Genomic DNA, 21012 nt, shown 5'->3' with positions numbered 1-21012 from the left:
TCCCAGGGGATTCTGTGAGTTCTGTGACCTCCATGATAAAATCATAGCCTTACTGTTAGGCATTTCCCTACTGCAGGAGTGGCAATGCTTGAACCCTGGAGAGCACGACATAACTCTGGTATCAGGGACTGATCCACACAAACAACAAAATAATTTTTTTACCACACTAACTTAATTACTAAACCACACTAACTATACAGGACTACAATAGTTACTATTTGCACACTTGACTAAAGACTTGCAGAAGCAAGGAAAGGAAACTCCAACAACCATCATGGGCAGCAGGAGGGAACGGCTCGATCATTTAGGTCTGCACAAGGTGTGCAAGGCAGCAGCAGGCACTCATATTGTTGCTGCAGGAAAATCTCTCCGACAACTGTGCACTGGAGCACACAAACCACTACAATGGAACGGACATGTGCAATTATTCAAAGAGGATGTTACTTTCCTGTCTAATAAAGTATTTCTCACCCAATGGTCAGTCCCTACAGCACTTATCCAGTCCAGAGAGCTGGTACCCACTTTTTATAAGACATTGGGAGGGTATTTCTACCATAATGGATAACATATTGTGCTCCTTCTTCTCTTACACAATCCCAGACTTTTGTTTCTTTTTATTATCAGGGTGTCATTAACTTCAGTTCAGTCCTGAGGATCTCCTGTTCAGAGTCTTATTGTCTTTGTAAATGTTCAGACCTTCATCTCCTCCAGACCATAAATACAGGACTAGGCTGAGTCAAATTATATTTATTTTTCACACTCTTGATGGAGTTAGCGGAGACCTGCCTCACCTAGATGACATGCTGCTTCTCCAACATTTAGGAACATAATATTTTACATATGTCTTACAATATTTCCTGCATAAACATCTAGCAATAACCATAACAATCAGCTATGTCTTAGCTTTCGTCAGAGGCCATACATGGCCCTCCACCTTTGATGAAGTATCAAGAAGGTGGTCAGACATAGGTGCAATATGCCTGTTTGAGCGTGCCTTTATCAAAGTGAGCATAATATGTGAGAAAGGGTAATGAAGAGTTGGAGAACTGAGGGAAGCAGAACATAATTGGGTAAAGAGGAACATAATTGAGGACACAAACTACAGAGAAGGGTGCAAAACTACACTCACTCCACAGAACCCTAGTCGGCTAACAAACTTGCTTACTTAACTCACTCTTCAAAACTTGTTAGCTATACCTGTGGCATATGAGCTACTTAAATTGAAGTTAGTTGCCAAGAGACTTCATAACTCCAGGCCTAGATCTACTGAAGAGCAGCTAAGCCAGCAATCCACAAACGAAGGGGTGACTTCTAAGAAATGAAATTACCTTTATTCCACTTAAGGGATATAATTTTCTTTGCATACTACACCCATAGGATAATCCCAAAATGAGGTAATTTAAACACTACTAGCCGAGAGAACCTAAGAGAGGGTTACCTGACTGTTGGATTCTCCCAGAGAAAAGATAAAGGTGCTGTGACTTCAGATCTCAAAGAGAAAGGGACTCTACCTTTCTAACTACATTTTCCAGTTTCTAATTGTACTACCAAAATGATCCATATTGTTTTCATGCTTCCTCTACTGCGTTCTAGCTTTGTTAGTAGAGTAAATTAAATGCTCCACAGAGTGGATAAAAATCAAATATTTTTTTAAAAAATAAATACAAAAAATCCGTTTTTTATATTTAAATCATTTTTTTTGGTAAAATGCTTTTTGAGGAAAAAACTTATCTAAAGATAGTTTTAATTAAGATACATTACAGCTCAAAGATATTGCATCATAGAATACGGATTATAAATTCTAATTCTATAGTATGAGACAATATATTCATGTAATGTTTAAGAAAAATTTTGTAAATGAGTTCCAATAGTCATAGATTAGGGACCCAATCTTATGGGGTTCCAGGGGCTTCTGTATAGATTATTTAGGTTAATCATTCTAGCTACCCAATGAGACACTGTGCTCGGTCTAGAAGATACCATCAGATATGTTTAGTTTTGCAGTTCTCAAACTGGATTTGTGTCTCCAGAGATAACATGCTTGTTAACAAGAAAAATGTTTTTAAATAAATAAATAAATAAATAACATATAGGGGTAAGAAATAACAGACCTCAACCCTACTGTCCCTCTGCAAATTTGTGTACATAGAGTCAACCCCTTAGCTCTCTCTAAAAGTGCAAAGTTTCAAAAAGTTCAGTGAAGATTGTTGGGGGTGGAATAGATTTGGACAAGGAGAAAAAGTCTGAAGATAAATGTGAGAAGGGAGGGACAGGCAGTAAAAACAAAAGTGAAACTGTTTGAGCAGCATGTTACAGAAGTTTTGAGGTCTTTCTGAGTACACCCTTCATTGATTTGATCTACCATGCCATCCTCTCACTAGAAGAGAAAACCTATGATGGCACTAGGCCATAAAAGAGACCCAGTTTGGGAATATTTTAATTAAGTTAAGACAGGCATGAGTGCAAAATGCAAACAGCGCAACAAAGAAATGCAACGCCTGGTTGCCCGAATGAAACAACATCATGAGAAGTGTTCCTTCTCAGGAGGATGCTGTGTTGAAGATGATGAAAGGAACATGTCTGAACATGCAGGATCTTCAGGCTGGTAACAACAAACAAGAATGCACTTTTATGTAGAAATCCATGAGTAAATCAAGTCTTCCTGACTAGTGATTGAAATCATGATTTAAATCAATTTGATTCAACTCAAATCCACCTTGATGCTCCAGCTACAATCTTTTTTGACTGCATTATGTTTCAAGAGAGTTTGTTCTTGGCACACCTTGTGAAGGCCAAAACAAGTTCAATACCAGAGATCTGCTAGTCCTTAATAGGTGAGACAAACTGGGATAATTTGAAGAGCAGTTCCAACGTTGTTTTAAACTCACTGCATGCCAAATAATTTTGGAAGTGAGAGAAGCTGACAGTACCAGTGGAATCAAGCATAGTGCAGAGAAGTACTGTGCAACTTCTTCTCACAGCTGTACAAAACACTTCTAACTTGACTCTTAACCTTATATGTCCAGAGGTGAATGAGCGACAAAAATATGTAACAGATAAAATGTAAACATACACATTTTCAGATCATACACAGATGTGTGTGTATATTCTAAACATTTAATCCAACAAAAGAGAAGGCATGAGAACTTTTCAGTATAGTATAGTATGAATCAAAATCGATTTAATATAGTTAGCAAATGCTAGAACAAAAATTAGTTGTCTTATCTTTATTTTTTTAAGCATAAAAACACCACCATATGTATCAGCTGATTGTACAAGACAGAATAGGTTTTGGTACTTTACAATGTACTGAAGATTACATCTCTCTTCCATGGGAAACCTCAAGATTCTCTTTTGGCAAAGCTATATGATTTAAAGGATGCTGGAAACAAAAATGAGTTAGAGTTTCCATTGTATTATTTTAAGTAAGTGAGCCACTTGAGTAGGGTCCAAAGAAATGTAAAATGTTATATTACGAGCTGTTTGAAAGTAAACATGGCACAAAAGGTTTTCTAATCTTCTTATGATATTGACCCTGATCACAGTCATCATACTCTTAAATGAGTTATTAGTACTCTATTTGCCAACTTCAGATTTAAGATACTGACCCAATGCTCAACGTTCCCCTGGGTCTGGAGTACTTAAGTTTTCCTGGAGTTAAATGTGAGGCTGAGTTGGTTGTCGGCCTCAGAAGAAAGTGCTGACTATTTTTTGAAGATCTTATGAGTGGGCACACAGGGCACAGTCATCCGCACATTGGAGTTCAAAGACTGATTTAGTGATAGTCTGTCACAGAAAGCTTAGATTGACAAAGAAATTCAACACTGCCTTCAATGCACCATGCAGTTTTCGGATGCTTGAGAAAAGATGTCTTCGAAGATCATGATATCAAGAATAAAACCAAGCTTCTTGTGTACCAGGCTATTATTATTCCTGCTCTCTTGTACGGTGCTGTAACCTGGGACACATACAATAGAAAAGTGAGGGGTGACTTTCAGTCTCTGTGACCCCTGGCCAGTGGAGTTAACAATTGTGACCAGAACAGTCCCTGTTGCAGATAATAGGGCATTGTGGAACAGCTGCTGGAGGAGTTTTAGGGTTGACAGAGGTCAGACAATGTCTACACTTACACTGCATCAACCTCAGTAAGTTAACCAGGGCTCCATGCTGTTCAGGGAGGTGGTTTTACTGTGCCGTAAAAGAGTGGTTATGTCATTTGCAGACAAATCTCAGTGCAGATACATGCATAAATCCGTCAACAAAAGTTAATTTATGTCAACCTAACTTTGCAGTGTAGACTAGGCCTTAAATTCCTAAGTACCTTTGAAAATGTGACTTAAGAACCTAAAACACTTAGGAGCTATTTGCAAAAGTTACCCTTTTTTGTTTTATTCACCAAGATGATAAAGATGGATAAGCAACTTTAAGAAATAACAGATGAAAATTTGCCTAGATTGAAATCATTAGAAGTTTTGACATTGCCTGCAATGTACCAGAATTTCATCCATCATGTATATTTCAGCCTCCTTACATGCAAAATCCTTATATTATACAGTGTCACTGGCAAGTTTAACAATGTATATTTTAGTATAGTTTTGTGAACAAAATTTTAAATCCTGTTTTTCTTTAACTAGATATAGTAGACATAATTTTTAAAGATTATTTATTACATTAATCTTTAGCATATTCCAACACACTTAAGAACCAGAATTGCTTAGAATGGGATATGAATAAAGAGATGACAACCTATCCCTGCAAAAAAATATACTGTAGTCTAAAGTAAATTTGCCAGAAGCATTTAATGTGTAAATTGAATGAACTGATTAAAAAAATCTGGACTGATAACAGTACATATCAACATGACAGCAGCATTGATATTAGTTAAGAGGAGAAATCCAATGGGTACACAAAAAAAGAGTTTTGTTAGAAGAAAACAGCCAATCAGGTCTTAGCTAGAACGTATGTGGTGCAGCAGAAGTAGAATTATATTTCTGCACGCCCACAGCAGAGAGCAAACCACAAAGGAACTAATACATTAGATCCCATTCTGCAAATATAACCCATTTACCGGGGTGGGGGAGGAGGGTTCTTTTAAAGCATTATTTCTTAAAGAAGAAGTGATAAACTGAAGAAACCCGGGGGGAGCTAAGTTATAAAACAAAAAAGTGTTTGGCATTCATTTTTTCCAGAAAACATGTGGAAAAGATTTTAAAGGGGAATTAGATTTCATACTGGGAGCAGATATCTTGGGAGATAAGCAATCTCTGTTTGGGTCAGATGCCTGGCTTTAAGAACAGATTAGCACTCTTAGATGCTTCTCAGAACCCATGTAGAACACAACATAAAAATATAAATGCACATTGATGCAGCAATAACACTTCAGATAGAAAAGAGGTCCTCAGATTGTGGTCTCTGGAGTACTTGTTAGTGGTGGCTTCTCTGCCTTATCTGAAACTGCTAAACAGCTTTAAAATAAAAATAAAACAACATTAAATAGTTTTAAATATTACTTTTCCAAGTAAACAACTGCAAGAGCTCCCGCAGAGATGTTCTACAATCATAAATGGGAGCAGGCAGTCTGTGCAATTGTGAATGGGAGGGATGGTGATCCATGAGGCAACCTACATTTAAATAGGTCTACATACAGAAAAAGTCTGAGAACACTTTAGTTATATGTTATCCAGAAGTCTGTTCCTTTCATCAAAAGATAAAGATGGAAGAACCATTCATCTATGATTAAAGAAAACCACTAGCAAGTTATATTTTAAGATACCTGTTATAACTATGGAAAGATGCATAAAGCTGAAACTACTGTGTATCTATAATACATACTGTTAAATTTTCAGTCTTGAAGAGTCCACAGTCTCTTGATCAAATACCCTAGGAAAAGGATAAAACCTCACACCTGGCACAAGTGCAATTCGATAGACCAGTGGTTCCCAGACTTGTTCTGCCGCTTGCGCATGGAAAGCCCCTGGCGGGCCGGGACAGTTTGTTTATCTGCCGCGTCCACAGGTCTGGCCGATCGCGGCTCCCACTGGCTGCAGTTCGCTGCTCCAGGCCAATAAGAGCTGCTGGAAGCAGCGGCCCGTATGTCCCTTGGCCTGCGTTGCTTCCAGCAGCTCCCATTGGCCTGGAGCAGCGAACCGAGGCCACTGGGAGCCGCAATAGGCCAAACGTGCAAACGTGGCAGGTAAGCAAACAATCCCAGCCCGCCAGCGGCTTTCCCTGCACAAGCGGCGGAACAAGTTTGGGTAACCACTGCCATAGACTTTAATGAAGTTACATTGACACTAGCTGACTTCCTGTTTCGGTAAATAATTTATAAAGTGCTCCAGCCATGTCAAATTGAAAAATAAAATCAAGTTACTACACAACACAAAGGAGAAAAATACTTGATGGAATAATAAAACAAAATCAAAACAAAAAAGAAAGGGAGGAAAAGGATCGTCCTAGTCAAAAACAAAAATAATCCCTCACCTTTAATAGCAAATAGTTTAAAGATTATTTTTTATGGGGAGAGTTGAATTGAAGCAAATGTATTTTGGAAGATTTCTACATATTAGGGACTACTACCGCAAAGGCAGGATCACCAACCAAAAAGAAGTCGTGGTGGGTGGTACGAGATTGTAAATATCAGAATGAGGCCCAAAGAGGTCTTCACTACAGGCACAGCTGACACTGCTTAGGACTTTAAAAACTAGCACTGCAAAAAACATTAGCATTATAAGGCACTTGAAAAGCTACAAAATTTATTCACTGTAAGTAACCTGGATTTATACTGTAAATTCTCCCACCCACTAAACTTAGTGCATAACAACCTGGGTGGCCTACACCATCTTTCAACAGAACCTCTCTGGCCCTGACCCATACTAAGGATTGGCACAGTTCCCCAAACCCTTCAGCTTCCTTCTAGCTCAGCTGTTTAGGCTTTGCCAAAGCCAACAAAGTGCAAGATGCAGCCTGATGTGACTTGCAGTTCTCTATGAGCACATGGGAGAATGGTTTCTGAGCACTTTTTGCCCTAAGTGCTTGACATACTGTCTTTCAAACAAACCATTTTCCCCCAACTTCATTCTGTCTATTTTATTAATTATTCTGACATTAAACCTCCATAACTCCATTAATTGAGCTCTTCAAGGTAGTCTGTTTTGAAGGCTTATGTATTTATTTATTCCAGTAAGACTTCTTTAAGGGAACTACATGCTGACATAGTTCAAGAATAGTATTGTTGGGAAATTAATATACACATTTCACATATACACATACCACATATGTTGAGGTGATATCCAATAAATAAACTGCACAACTATACAATAAATTGCATTTTATGCACTTTTGCCTGTCTTACATGTGCTCTGCCCACTAATTCATCTCCATTCTAAATCTCTGAGCAGTGTCAAAGAAGCAGCATGGCAAAAAAAAAAAAAAACCTGTGTGACAAAAAAAATTCTATTTTTACCTGCCTCTCAAAATATAGAACCCCTTCTCCAACTCTCTGCCCACCAGAAAAACATACCCTGAGCCAAGCCTCAGGATAGTTAATACTCCATCCTATACTGGTGACCTTTTAAAAGTCAGATTAAAAAATGGATTTTCCAGTTTCCCCATTGTCAACTGAGACATATAGTGATTACTTCCAGGCACGATACAACCCAGGGCCTTAAGGCATATTAAGCAATATTATTGTGTATGGAAAAACTATTTTAGATAATTTATATATTTACAATTTTCCTCCAAGGCCTCCATACAGGAGAATTCACGATAACTAATGAAGTCTGACTCTTCAAGCAGATGGCTATGAAAGTATCAGTACTTTATTTTAAGCTATCTGTGACATTTATAAAACAGTTACTCTTTAAAATATACAGTATGTGTAGTAGAGAAGGCATAAATGTATGATATTTTCATAGCCGATTTTATTAGCACTTATTTAGAATTACCTCTCTACATCATTCATGAGCAACGAGGATATCCCATTTTCATGCAGATTAAGCCTTTTACCACACCAGATTGCATTCTTTCCATAATTATTATTACTTGATATTCATATTACAGTAACAACCAAAGTCCTCAATCAAAATCAAGGCTCTATTGTGCAACTTGATCAAACATGTCCTTTCAAGGACATGTTCCCTGTCTCAAAGAGCTATTTATATCTATACAGACATCTATAGATTTAGTGTATACATATATGTTTGACATTCCACACAACATGGAATAACTTTGAATGAATGCCCAATATTACAAAACAAAATGATAGGATATCCACAAAGATTAATTAATTAATTATTATTATAATTGAGCTATATACTTTTCGATCAAAGGGAAAAACAGTGGTTGCCATGAAGAATTTACAAACTACAAAAATAAAGACAAATGAACAGATTCCACAGGGGGTGGGAATGGGGAAGGAGGAGGAGATTACAACATGCAAACTAAGTATACAAGCTGATGATAGGCACACATCTTAACGATTACATGATTGTTGGTTTTTCTTCGAAGTATAAACACACTAAATTCCACTCCTCAACATCCTCCCTTCACCCATTGAACTACCTCACCAACCCCTCTACCTGAGAGTCCCAGCTTCAAATACAGCATCCTTACATCCCTCACTCCTAATATATGATCCCCTCCCATCCTGACAGGCCACAATATGGCCCTATACCTTACTGAAAGTAAGTGAGTGGCCTTTATTCAACAACATGCCACAAAGTTCTTAAATTATGCACATTAAAGATCTTATTAAAGGTACAGACTCCCCTCACCTTCCATGGGCTTTAGATCATATCCTAGAAGTTTCTAGTAGCAGTTTGGATGCTTAGAATTAGAAAGTTCTATACTTAACTGATTCATCTACTCCACAAGTTCCACCTTAGCCAGAAAACTGTCCTCCTACTAGCAATCCCCCAATATTATTTCATCCCGATTAGGTTTCAATCTTTAAATCAGATCATTAAAACTTGCCTAACATTTTGAGTTTCTGATTAATTTGAACTCAGAAACATTAGGTTAGACTGATCCTGTGTCTAAATTAAGATTTTTCTAGCACTTACATCAATAGAGCTGTCTTTAACTTTTCATTGTTACTCTGACAGGTGTAACTGTTAAGGGTCAAATGAACACGCATTCAGCAAGAGCTGCAGCAGTGACAGTGGCTTTCATTCATTCTGTTACTAAGATTCCAAGAATATAACAGGATCAGTGATGGAAGACACAGCCTCATGTGGGCTTCAGCACTGAATACTGTCTCAGTGATGCTTGTTATGAAATTGGTGTTAATAGCCCGACACTGGGAGTTTCAGAAGCTAAGGGATCACTGACCCTGTGGAAGTACATGAGTGTGATAAATGCTGAAGCACTTAGTGTAGTAAAAATGGCTGCAGACAAAAGAAGGGGCTTGATGGCTGGAGCCACCTGATAAGATCCTACGGCTCCCAGCGGACAATGGAGCTAATGGCTCTTTTAACATTTTAAATCCAGGACCTGAAAAAAATATTCTGTGGGAGCTCACAGGAGAGTCTGACTTTTCCTGTGAGTCTGTTTGGGTCTCTGGAGAAGGAGAAAGGCAGAAAACTGCTTCTTCTGACAGGGCAAAGATCCTATCCCAAAGGCTTCTATGAACAAGAGTTGCCTGGATACAGTTTCGTTCCTATCACTGTCCAGAGAAACAGGACACACACATACGCATGTACACACACACTGAACATAAATGAATTACACTAAGCGCACGTCCAGACTAACCCGCGGCATCGGCGGGTTAAAATCGATTGCTCGGGGATCGATATATCGCGTCTAGTCTGGACACGATGTATCGATCCCCGAGCGCGCTTACATCGATTCCGGAACTCCATCAACCCGAACGGAGTTCCGGAATCGACACGGAGAGCCGCGGACATCGATGCCGCGCCGTCCAGACGGGTGAGTACCTCGATTTTAGAAATTCGACTTCAGCTACGTTATTCCCGTAGCTGAAGTTGCGTATCTAAAATCGATTTTAATTCCTAGTCTGGACGTGGCCTAAGAAAATATCCTGACTCCTTGTCACCGATTTCTCATCCAAACGGAAACCATCCTGCAATACCCAGGGATTTGGAGCAATCAAATTTTTGAATTGCTCCACTTCGGTTCCGCTCCAGCTCTGGGCAAAAACCTACTGGGCCACGCTCCAGCTCCGGGCTCTGCTCCAAAGCCCTGGCAATACCCTGAATTTCATCTTCCACTTACCCAAAGAAGGAAAGCTCCTTTAAAACAGTCTAAATTTGTGTTATATGGATGCATTCATATAGGGCTCTTGGCTTATTTTTCCAGCTCAGAAAGGACTAATGGCAGACCTAAAAGTTTGATCATGCCCTTCTTTCAAGGCATAGTTTCAAGAATAAAACAGTTAAATATAAGTTCCATATGTACACCTGGCCTTTCCCCTGATCCAGGTCTCAGTTTCTGAGGTAAATGAACCTCTAACCCATTTACAGCCTCCTTGAGGGCACCCCAATTAGGTGATGGCTAGAGATCCAAGACCTTTCTCCATCCCCCAACTCTCTTCCCCTAGACCAGGTGATTTAGGCTATTCTGCAATTCACTGTGATAACCTCAGCAGGTCTGTCTTTAGTTCAGCACCTGCCATCCTGTCCTCCCAGGGGAAATGACAGGGTTAACTACTGAACAGGCAGTATGCATATAGCAAAGTATTATTTATTCAGAACAAAAGCACTATAGATCATAATGCAACAAACAAGCTTACTACACGCATCCTTAGCAGGTATCATCATCTTCCACATGGAGAACCTGGTAATTTTCAAAGTACTTTAAATATGGTAGCGATGGATCAAATTTAGAACAACTTTAGCTTGAAATAGTTTTATTCTCTAATCCACTGTTTATTAGTTAGAAGAAAAACACAATGGATCATATTATATTTAATACCACAGAAAAAGAAAACATATTGTTCTAAAAACACATGGCATCAAAATTCCAGAATATTTATTCAGTGGTTATCCTGGAATTTCTGAGAGGAAAAGGAAAGGCATTTCTCCTGGCCTGTCTCATTTCAGTGTAAAATAAACTCCAAAACTAATCAAAGGTACATTCTTTTTAGTTTGAATATATGCACACATTTTGAATGAAGAACATGCAGTAATATCTTACCTGGCATGACCATAGTTTGCTGAATATTTGTGTCTGTACTTAAACATAGGCGACCACCTTTGGCCAATCTATCACAGAGCAAGGTGATGTGTTTCTTCAGCCTGCTAGTATCTTTGGGTATACTCAATTGACTGGTGAGAGTCAGGACCTGTTCTTTAGAGCTCTTGGACAGACATGTTCTCAGCAAATGAGAGATAGCAGCATCCACGCTTTCTTCCCAACCCTGGGTGAAGGAAAAAGAAACTAGATAAAATGAAACAAAATCCTCCTCCTGATTTTAAACATACTGACAAATATATAAAACTCAAAATGACAAAGAAAAGTTTTAGACAATACTGATACACAAAATAGTTTGAACTACCATGAAAACAGAATTTTCAAAGTTTGTGGAAATCAAAAAATAACTAGTAAAACTGATAAAAATGAAATTTATCTCAAACACTTAAACTAAATGGGGTCAAAAAGAGAAATAAAGGAAAATTATGAGGATGGTCAAACTGAATATTCATTAAATGATAAAAATCACAATTTACTGTAAGCAAAATTTAGAAACAGATCTAGAAGAAATTATATGTAAACACAAATGTTACAATATTTACCAAAAAAATTGGAGAGGGCAGAGTTGTGGTCACCCAGTTATTTTGTTTTTGGAATTACCAGCTAATATTCCACAAATATAGGAGGAAACAACAATAGCAGGAACAACATGGTCAATGGGAAAGTATATTCATAGCTATCCCACTGATCCTCCCCTCCAAGGAAAAGTCATTTAATTCTTTAGTGTTAAAGTTTTTAAAGCATTTGCTTAGTAGCATTGCCTAAATGATTCTGGAGCGAATTCTGCCCTGCGTTGTACCCAAACAATCCTACATATTCAATGGATTGCATGAGTAAAACTAAGGGCTGAATTTGTTTCAAAACCACACCAGGGTTTTCTGACCAGATTTCCTTTGCACGAACAGTGACAAAAATAATGATTTCTTTGACTAAAAATATTATGAGGGGAGAATGTGCAACCACTGATATAGCTTCCTGGAAATTAAATAAAATATCAGAGCTTTCAAACTCATAGTGAAAATCTATTCTATAAAATCTCTTTCCTCTCTGACCCATAAATTGGGCACTGAAATCTAATCACAGTTGGGATAGAAAAAGCACTAAAGCCAGCCCCTCCAGAGATGCTACAAAGCATGGCAAATTATAGAACAAAATGTTATACATTTTGAGAATTCACTAGAAGACAAAAATGTCCATAGTTTTATTCTTGTCAAGTGTGCATCTTTCTCTACATCACCAAAGTTTCTACATTTTTCTAAATTTTAGACTGGTTCAATAAAAATCTTGGGAAGGTCCTAAACATATCACCTGCTTCTTCTAAGCCCAAGCATTATTAACTGGGGTAAGGGTCCAGATCCTGAACTGGTGTCCATTTATAGTAACTGAGGATCGGGCCTCAGTATTTCCCTGCAAATAAGTTATAAAAATACAAGCAAAAAGAATCATTTAAATGTGGCCTTGGCTACACTTGAGAGTTACAGCGCTGTTAGTGGCTTTATAGTGCTGTAACTCACTCCCCGTCCACACCAGCAAGGCACATACAGGGCTGTATCTCCCTGGTTACAGTGCTGCTTGTACTCCACTTCTCCGAGAGGAATAAAGAGTATAGTGCTGCTGCTGCAGCGCTGGGGTGCCAGTGTAAACAGGGAATAATCTTAGTATGCTGTAACTGACCTCCGGAAGCATCCCATAATCCTTTTAAGTAAAGATAACTCTCTTTGTTTTGTTGTGATGCCTCTCTCTATTTTGTTGTGAACTTCAGGCTCCCAAGGCTGCTTATCAAAAAAACAAACACAGCTCGTGTTTGCTGTGAAGGAGCAGAGACAGGCAGGCTCCCTTTGGAATGCTCACAGCTAGTGTTTGCTTGAAGAGAGGGGAAGGGAGGGGGCTTGAGAAGAGAAGCAGCACGGCGCGTGGGAGGGGGGAAGGGGTCCGTTTCGGGGAGGCTGCTTATCTGGTCTGTGAGGAAAAAAAAAACAGCTGTTGTTTGCTTTCAGTGAGTGAGAGAGGGGTTGGGGAAGGGGTCGGAACTTGCAAGGCAGCTGCTGACACAGTGTCGGCTCCAAAAATCCACTCACTCTCTCCCTCATGCTCCATATCACACTCCACCCCACCCCCTCTCTTTTGAAAAGCACATTGCAGCCACTTGAACGCTGGGATAGCTGCCCATAATGCACCGCTCCCAATGCCGCTGCAGATGCTGCAAATGTGGCCACGACAGTGCGCTGGTAGCTGTGAGTGTGGACAGACTGCAGTGCTTTCCCTACTCAGCTGTACAAAGACAGGTTTAACTCCCAGCGCTGTACAGCTGTAAGTGTAGCCATACCCTAAGAAAACCAAAACACAAACTAACTAAAGTCAGGAAATTAAAAGTGGTTAGCATTCTCTCCTTAACTCACATACGTATGTTTTGTTTTATCTCACAACCTTAATAATTTGTAAATCTAGTTTTTGTATTTAATTTCCATGTAAATCTGGAGTTTCAATAGACCATAAAACTACTCTTTCCAATTCAAGGATTGTTGACGTAATAAGTCAAGTCGACTGCAAAAGAGCCTTTATGATTGGCAAAGGAATATGAAAACTACCTCTAAATGAAACGTCTCTATGGAATTGTTGTTCAGGTGACTTTGTACAATTAAGAATTAATTATCTTGAATAGTACAGTATATGTTAGCAACTTTTATTACTGAAAGAGCGGGGAAGACTGAGGAAGTGGGAATACACCACCATGTATGGGCTGAAAAGCAATTAAGGTCTGAAAGGAAAAATTGTGCTATACTACTATATATAAATATCCCACATAAATATCAACACTCGGGCTCATAACACAGAACTCTGATTTTTTTAATAACTTATATGTTTGAGAGCTGACAGCAAACACTTATGTTAGGCAGGTCAGATGTGGGCAGTCTATTATCCTCCAGAAAACATTGCCAGATCTGCAACTCTTCCACAGTTGTTACAGCAGAATCACAAAGGCGGCATTGTTGAGAGGCTTAGGCACAGCACACAAGTTCTTCATATCATCATCTGAAACAGGCGTATCAGGAAGACACAATTTATAGAATATAATTTTTTCCAGACTTGCTCAAACAAACAATGCTACTGAGCTTCCTCTGATTTGAAGCCAAAAGGGAAAGGTTTGTCTTCATCCTTTTGCTTCTGTGCCCAGATATAATAAGTTCATTTGGAAAATAGATAAAATAGCGTTTTTATACTTTTTAGACAAAGCAGAGATACAAATCTAGAATTTGGAGATTTAATATGGATCTGTGACAATACGCAAGACTGTGAGCACATAAATCAATGAATTACACTCATCAATATATGTTATTATACAGCTCATGGCCCCCATGTAAACCATCAGGTGATTTCTATGCGTGAAAGTTAATGAACTGTGGATCTCTTTTTGGCATGGTGGTGGATCCTGGATGCATAACCTTGGATGACATCAAGGCCTTCCCACTCTCTTAACATGGTGGAAGATCTAAAATGATGCTTTCTCTTAGGTAGATGATTATCCTTCTGTATTCCAAAAGTCTAGGAAATAAAACAGAATCCTCTCCAGACAGGGGCATGGACTAGCTGGTAAGACATTTCAAACCTCTGTTGTCCATGATCATCAACGTTCAAACACTCCTAGATGCCCCCTGCCTGTATAGACATTACTCACAGATCACTATAATGTATTCAGTGCTATGAGAGGAAGTTAGGTAGCTGCTGTGCTGGAGGTCCAGTGTAGAAGCTGTTCAGCACATCATACAGAGTTTCTATATGGACCAAGACTGAGGCTTAAGAAAGCACCTTACATTCAAAACTTGTAAATTGGCCTAACTTTCAAAGGCACTTAGCACCCAACAGCTCCTGTAGAGTTTAATGAGGCAGAATTTCTGGCACATGGAGGTGAGAAGCACTGTTGTGCCCCAGAGTTTCCCTAGCAATAGGGCTGAACTGCATCCTGCATCCACACAGACGAGATCCAGCTGATAAGTGACAGATTGAAGGAGATATGATGACCCAGCATGTCTCATACGACTTTTAGCAAAAAATCTCCTAATAAAGATACTTTATTTTCGATCCATACTACATACATTTAACATGAACATTAAAAGAACCTACATGTGTTGCTTTTAATTGCTAATCTTAAAGGTAGTTATCAAAAAAGTGGCTAACTGGAAACTAAGAGTTTCAGCTGAGTTTATGCAGACAACCATAAGTAAACAGTAACAATAAATCACCCATCCCATACTATTTAACTATTTGTGTTTACCAGTGCTCCACATCAGATCTAAAGGTTTCAGCTTTATTAGCAGGTTTCAGAGTAGCAGCTGTGTTAATCGGTATCCACAAAAAGAACAGGAGTACTTGTGGCACCTTAGAGACTAACAAATTTATTTCAGCATAAGCTTTCGTGGGCTACAGCTCACTTGTAGCCCATGAAAGCTCATGCTAAAATAACTTTATTAACATCATTCAGACTATCCTAATCAGCATCAGCAAAGCCATGCTCAGACCACAGCTACTAATGATCTCCTTTAGAGATAGAGTCTGTTTTCACTGAACATACCCCTTACCCATAAAAATATCTCATTAAAACCTTCAGACATACATCGTTATGTGAGAATCCTACTACTGCATATGCTTTCAGCTCATAGTTTGAGCCACTCTGTCATGGTATAATCCTCCACTCTGAACCTTAGCATCCAAAAGATGGGGTACCAGCATGAATTCCTCTAAGCTCAATTACCAGCTTAGTACTTGTAGCGCTGACACCAACCAGGAATTCCAGTGCCTGGCAAACTCTGGTCCCCCTAAAACCTTGCCCGGGGACCCCCAAGACCCAGACCCTCTGGATCTTAACACAAGGAAAGTAAACCCTTTCCCTCACCATTGCCTCTCCCAGGCTTCCCCTCCCTGGGTTACCCTGGAAGATCACTGTGATTCAAACTCCTTGAATCTTAAAACAGAGAGGAAAATTCACCTTCCCCCCTTCTTCTCTCTCCCCCTCCCAGACTCTCCCTGAGAGAGAAAGTAATCCTAACACAGAGAGAAAATTAACCTCTCTCCCCCCCTTCCCTCCTTTCTCCCCACCAATTCCCTGGTGGATCCAGACCCAGTCCCCTGGGGTCTCACCAGAATAAAAAAAAAACAATCAGATTCTTAAACAAGAAAAGCTTTTAATTAAAGAAAGAAAAAACAGTAAAAATTATCTTTGTAAATTTAAGATGGAATATGTTGCAGGGTCTTTTAGCTATAGACACTGGGAATACCCTCCCAGCCTAAGTATACAAGTACAAATTAAAATCCTTTCAGCAAAATACAAATTTGAACTCCTTCCAGCCAAATACACATTTGCAAATAAAGAAAACAAACATAAGCCTAACTTGCCTTATCTACCTAGTACTCACTATTCTGGACATATAAGAGACTGTATCAAAGAGATTGGAAAGAAACCTGGTTGCACGTCTGGTCACTCTCAGAACCCAGAGAGAACAACCACCAAACACTAACAGCACACACAAAAACTTCCCTCCCTCAAGATTTGAAAGTATCCTGTCCCCTGATTGGTCCTCTGGTCAGGTGACAGCCAGGCTCACTGAACTTGTTAACCCTTTACAGTCAAAAGAGACATGAAGTACTTCTGTTCTATTAACTCTTAACTATCCGTTTATGACACACCCTCATTTACCCATCAGGATTACACTTGTCACTCCCAGATTCATAAGAACTTTTCATAAGGGCACAAGCATCTGATGACATGGGCCTAAAGAGGCAATATTCAAAATGTTCCTCTCCAATGTGAATGAGAGGGATGCCAGGTGACGTTTAGGTCAGCCCCAAGCCTCAGACATTTGGGCACCACACAAGGCAAAGGATATATTTAAAAAAAAAAACAACTACCCTATATTTATTTAGTTATTTCAAGAGATAAGCAATAATAAAATGAAATTCCCATCCTCAGGTATGCCCCAGTCTTGCAGTTCCCTCTTTCCTTTGAACCAGAAACTCCTAAGGCCCATTTACAGAGCCATATCCTAAATTTCTAATTTTTAAACCCAGTATTATTTTCTTATAGGAAGGAGCTATCATTAACAGTGCTGATACTAGAAGCCTCAGTTCAGCAAAATACTTAAGCACTGCACCTATATAACCATAGACTTTGAGCTTCAGAGTTAATTGGGACTTAAATATGTGTTCAAGTGCTTTGCTGAACAGCGATGGACATGTTAATAATACACCTCTCAGATGAAGAAAGCGTTCCATAAGTACAATAAAGTGGTGTGCATGAAGCATGTTAGCTCTCCATTTGGAGACTGACACCTACGGAAAGAGTGCAGAAAATCTTTTGGCCCCCAGTTCAGCCTCCATGGCAGGGAAGCACAGGAGATTCACAGGTTGTACAAAGCTAAAACCACAGAAAATGCATTTTTATTTTTTGTGCTGTGAAGCTAGAAACCTTGGCTAGTTTAATTATTTTTTTAAATAAAAATGCAACACATAACCACTGACCAGTCTTAAAGGACAATCATTTGTATTCATACTTACAACCAGATCAGGTCCAACAATCAGACTTTATTACAGTAAATATCAGTTTAAAATATTAACTGTGGTTATTTTTGCTATATTTTAACATAGGTAATAACCAAGGTGACTCAATTTTGGCCAACTGTTACAGTTTTCCCTCACAGAAAATAATAGCAAGGATTTCCTGTTTGAATGAAAACTGTTTGCTCTTCACTGCATTTTGTGGTGTTTTGAATATAGCATGAAAACTATTTGACAGGTCAATAGAACTAAGCACTGTACAATTCAATACTAAACTGATTAAAAGGCTCCCTTGAATCTCCTTTCTAACTAGATAAAAGTGGAACATAATGCAACAGAAAGTAAACATGTAAATGCCAAACGAAGAAAAGTCATTATTTAGCTCGCAGATTATAGCAGCGAGGGTTTTAAGAGCCAAAAATTAGAAATGAAGACAAATGAGCTAATGATTTACTCTGAAAGAAAAAGCTACATTGTTCTGCATACCCCTACTCTTGTGATAGGGTAACACTGAAAGAAGAATACAAACAGAAGATTATTTTGTTTGTTGTTAAGAAGTGAATGCTGTCTCCTGAAAGTCTGCTGAGACAAAATGCATAGACAGGATACTATGTCTTTGGGAATGGTCTAAACTCTTCAAGCACAAATGTTTGCCCACCAGATTATCAGTATTAAAGGCTTATTCACAATCAAGTCTATAATAAGGACAAATTATTCAGTTCAGTATAATGTATTTTTAATAGGTATCTCTATCACTCAAGAACTACATCAACACGTTCTTTAAAAGTTTGGCTGTTATATATGTATATACTGGAATTTCTTCCCGCTCTCCCAGGCTGAATTTTTTTAGTTAGAGAATGCAAATAAAGAGCAAAATCTCGACAGAAACCATATGCTTGTCAATAATGTAAACCACAAAAATAATGCAGGAAATAGGAATAAAATACAGTAAATGCTGAAATTAGAAAACAAGGTTAGAAATAATGTAGCTGGATTCGAAAAAGTTGCTGGAGAATTTTATGAGCAATAAAGTTGGTAGTCATGTTATGAGAAGTATAATCAAACTTTATATTTCAGGACAAAAAGCTTTTATCTCGAGAGCCAAGTGGCCTGATGGTTATATTGTTTTTGGATTTTCCTCTTTGCAGTGGTAAAATGTGGGTTTTCCTCAAAACAAGTCCATATACATACAGTGGGCACAATTAAAAAGTTCTACCAATTCGAAAGATTTTACTAGGGATTCCCCATTTTAAAGATAAGGGATATCTCTGGAACAGAATTATTTAAGCAGCAAAGAATCCTGTGGCACATTATAGACTAACAGAAGATTTGGAGCATGAGCTTTCGTGGGTGAATACCCACTTCGTCAGATGCATGCTTTCCAGTGCCACCAGGATAATCTCTGATAGTTTAAAGGGACAAAGCATATCCATGGACACAATTACAGATGGCACTCAATAGCAAAAAAGGCAGCACTAGCAGAAAGCTACACTAGTTCTGCTCTACGATCAGATCTAGATGTCAAACCAGATGGCCATTATCCATAATACCATTTAGCTATTAGAATTTCTACTTGAGTTTGAATAATAGACTATTACTTAGTTTAAATTCTTACTCTCGGCCTCAACAGGTGTTGATAGTGGCATTATCAATTAAAGTGAGGATAAACCTAATCATGTAGAACAAACTAAAATCAAGAGAAAAAGAAGGGAAAACCCTGTCACAATAGTCCAAAACAGAGCAAGAAGGTTGCAGATAAATTTCTTTAAACAAACATATCAGCAAAATTATTTCATTTCCATTTATACCTGAGAGAAAAACAATCAGATCTGAAGCCTTAACTTATTATCGTCAATTACATGTATTGCGGTAGCACCTAGCCCAGTCATGGATTAGTGTCTCAGTCTGAAAGCACATAACGAAGAGAGCTTGCACTTTAAGTATAAGACAAGAGGCAAGAAGTGAATACTACAAGATAACAGGAAAGTATACAGTAATAATAAGACAATACAGGTTATCATGAAAAATCAGTGGTAACAACTTACCAACTACCTAACCACTGTCAAGTTTTTTGTAAGTATCATGGCAGAGGAGACTTAAGGAAGGACAGATTAAGAACCAATGAACAAATGATCATTACCAAAAAAAAAGGCTTAGTCTGAACTGCAGGCAGTCAGAATTCCCCTGATGCCCACTGATATAAGACACTGCTTAAATCACGAGTTCTCTGCAGAGCTATTAAGTAAACTAATCTTCAAGAGTAACTATTTTCATACTATTTCAAGGAATCTGATTCCAACAGTCAGGGCCGGCTCCAGGCCACAGCACGCCAAGCGTGTGCTTGGGGCGGCACGCTGCGGGGGGGCGCTCTGCCGGTTGCTGGGAGGGCGGCAGGTGGCTCTGGTGGACCTGCCGCAGACGTGCCTGCAGAGGGTCCGCTGGTCCTGCAGCTTCGGTAGACCTACCGCAGGCGTTTCTGCGGATGGTCCACTGGTCCCGCCGCTCCGGTGGACCTCCCGCAGACACGCCTGCGGCAGCTCCACCAGAGCCGCGGAACCATCGGACCCTCCACAGGAACGCCTGCGGGAGGACCACCGGAGCTGCAGGACTAGTGAGCGGCACAGTGCCCCCCGCGGCGTGCCGCCATGCTTGGGGCGGCGAAATTGCTAGAGCCGGCCCTGCCAACAGTAAAACCTAGACTTCTGGGTGGAGTGGAATTAATGTACAAGCAAGGTCACACTTTTCTTTCTCCCATCAGAAATATGCTTGTCAATTCTACACAACTGGGATATAATCAGCAGTTACTCTTAGATTAGAAAGGGAATGGCATCATGATCTGTCCAATGGGAAGACACTCCTTTCATACCACAGCGTGAAGAACAATCGCCTGAGGCTGATAAATATTAATTCATACTGCTTGGTAAAATGTGTAAGAATGCCTATGGCAGCGGGATATCTCTCATCCAGGGGAGCATACATAGTATATAAATGCATATGACTGACTCTTTCCTGGGCAAGAAGGACTCTACCTTATGGGCAGGACCGGTGCAAGGATATTTTACACCCTAGGTGAAACTTCCACCTTCCGCCCCCATACTTCCTGCCCTCCCTCCAGAGCACTGCTTATTATAAACTTTCAAAAATGAATACTGCATAATATGGCATTGTTCATTATAATTAATACCATCTTCGGCTTGAAAATTTATTAATTTCATTGTTTAGACTACATATTTAAATAAAAATAAATGAATAACC

General features: G+C 39.1%; 1 protein-coding gene across 7 annotated transcripts in view; it reads right to left on the bottom strand.

Annotated features, from left to right (window-relative positions):
• Positions 1-21012, bottom strand: part of BBS9 (Bardet-Biedl syndrome 9) — a 487370-nt gene that overhangs the window by 190342 nt on the left and 276016 nt on the right. For 5 of the 7 annotated variants that reach the window (XM_050937932.1, XM_050937931.1, XM_050937933.1 and 2 more), the window contains one exon: positions 11152-11374. The exons of the other annotated variants lie outside the window; for them this stretch is intronic. In XM_050937932.1, coding sequence (XP_050793889.1) covers positions 11152-11374 — 223 coding nt within the window. The remainder of the gene's footprint in view (positions 1-11151; positions 11375-21012) is intronic. 7 annotated transcript variants of the gene reach the window in all.

The sequence above is a fragment of the Gopherus flavomarginatus genome, chromosome 2, assembly GCF_025201925.1.
Source record: "Gopherus flavomarginatus isolate rGopFla2 chromosome 2, rGopFla2.mat.asm, whole genome shotgun sequence".
NCBI classification, from domain to species: domain Eukaryota; kingdom Metazoa; phylum Chordata; order Testudines; family Testudinidae; genus Gopherus; species Gopherus flavomarginatus.
Note: the sequence above shows the minus strand (reverse complement) of the source record. Positions and strands in the feature narration are given on the sequence as shown.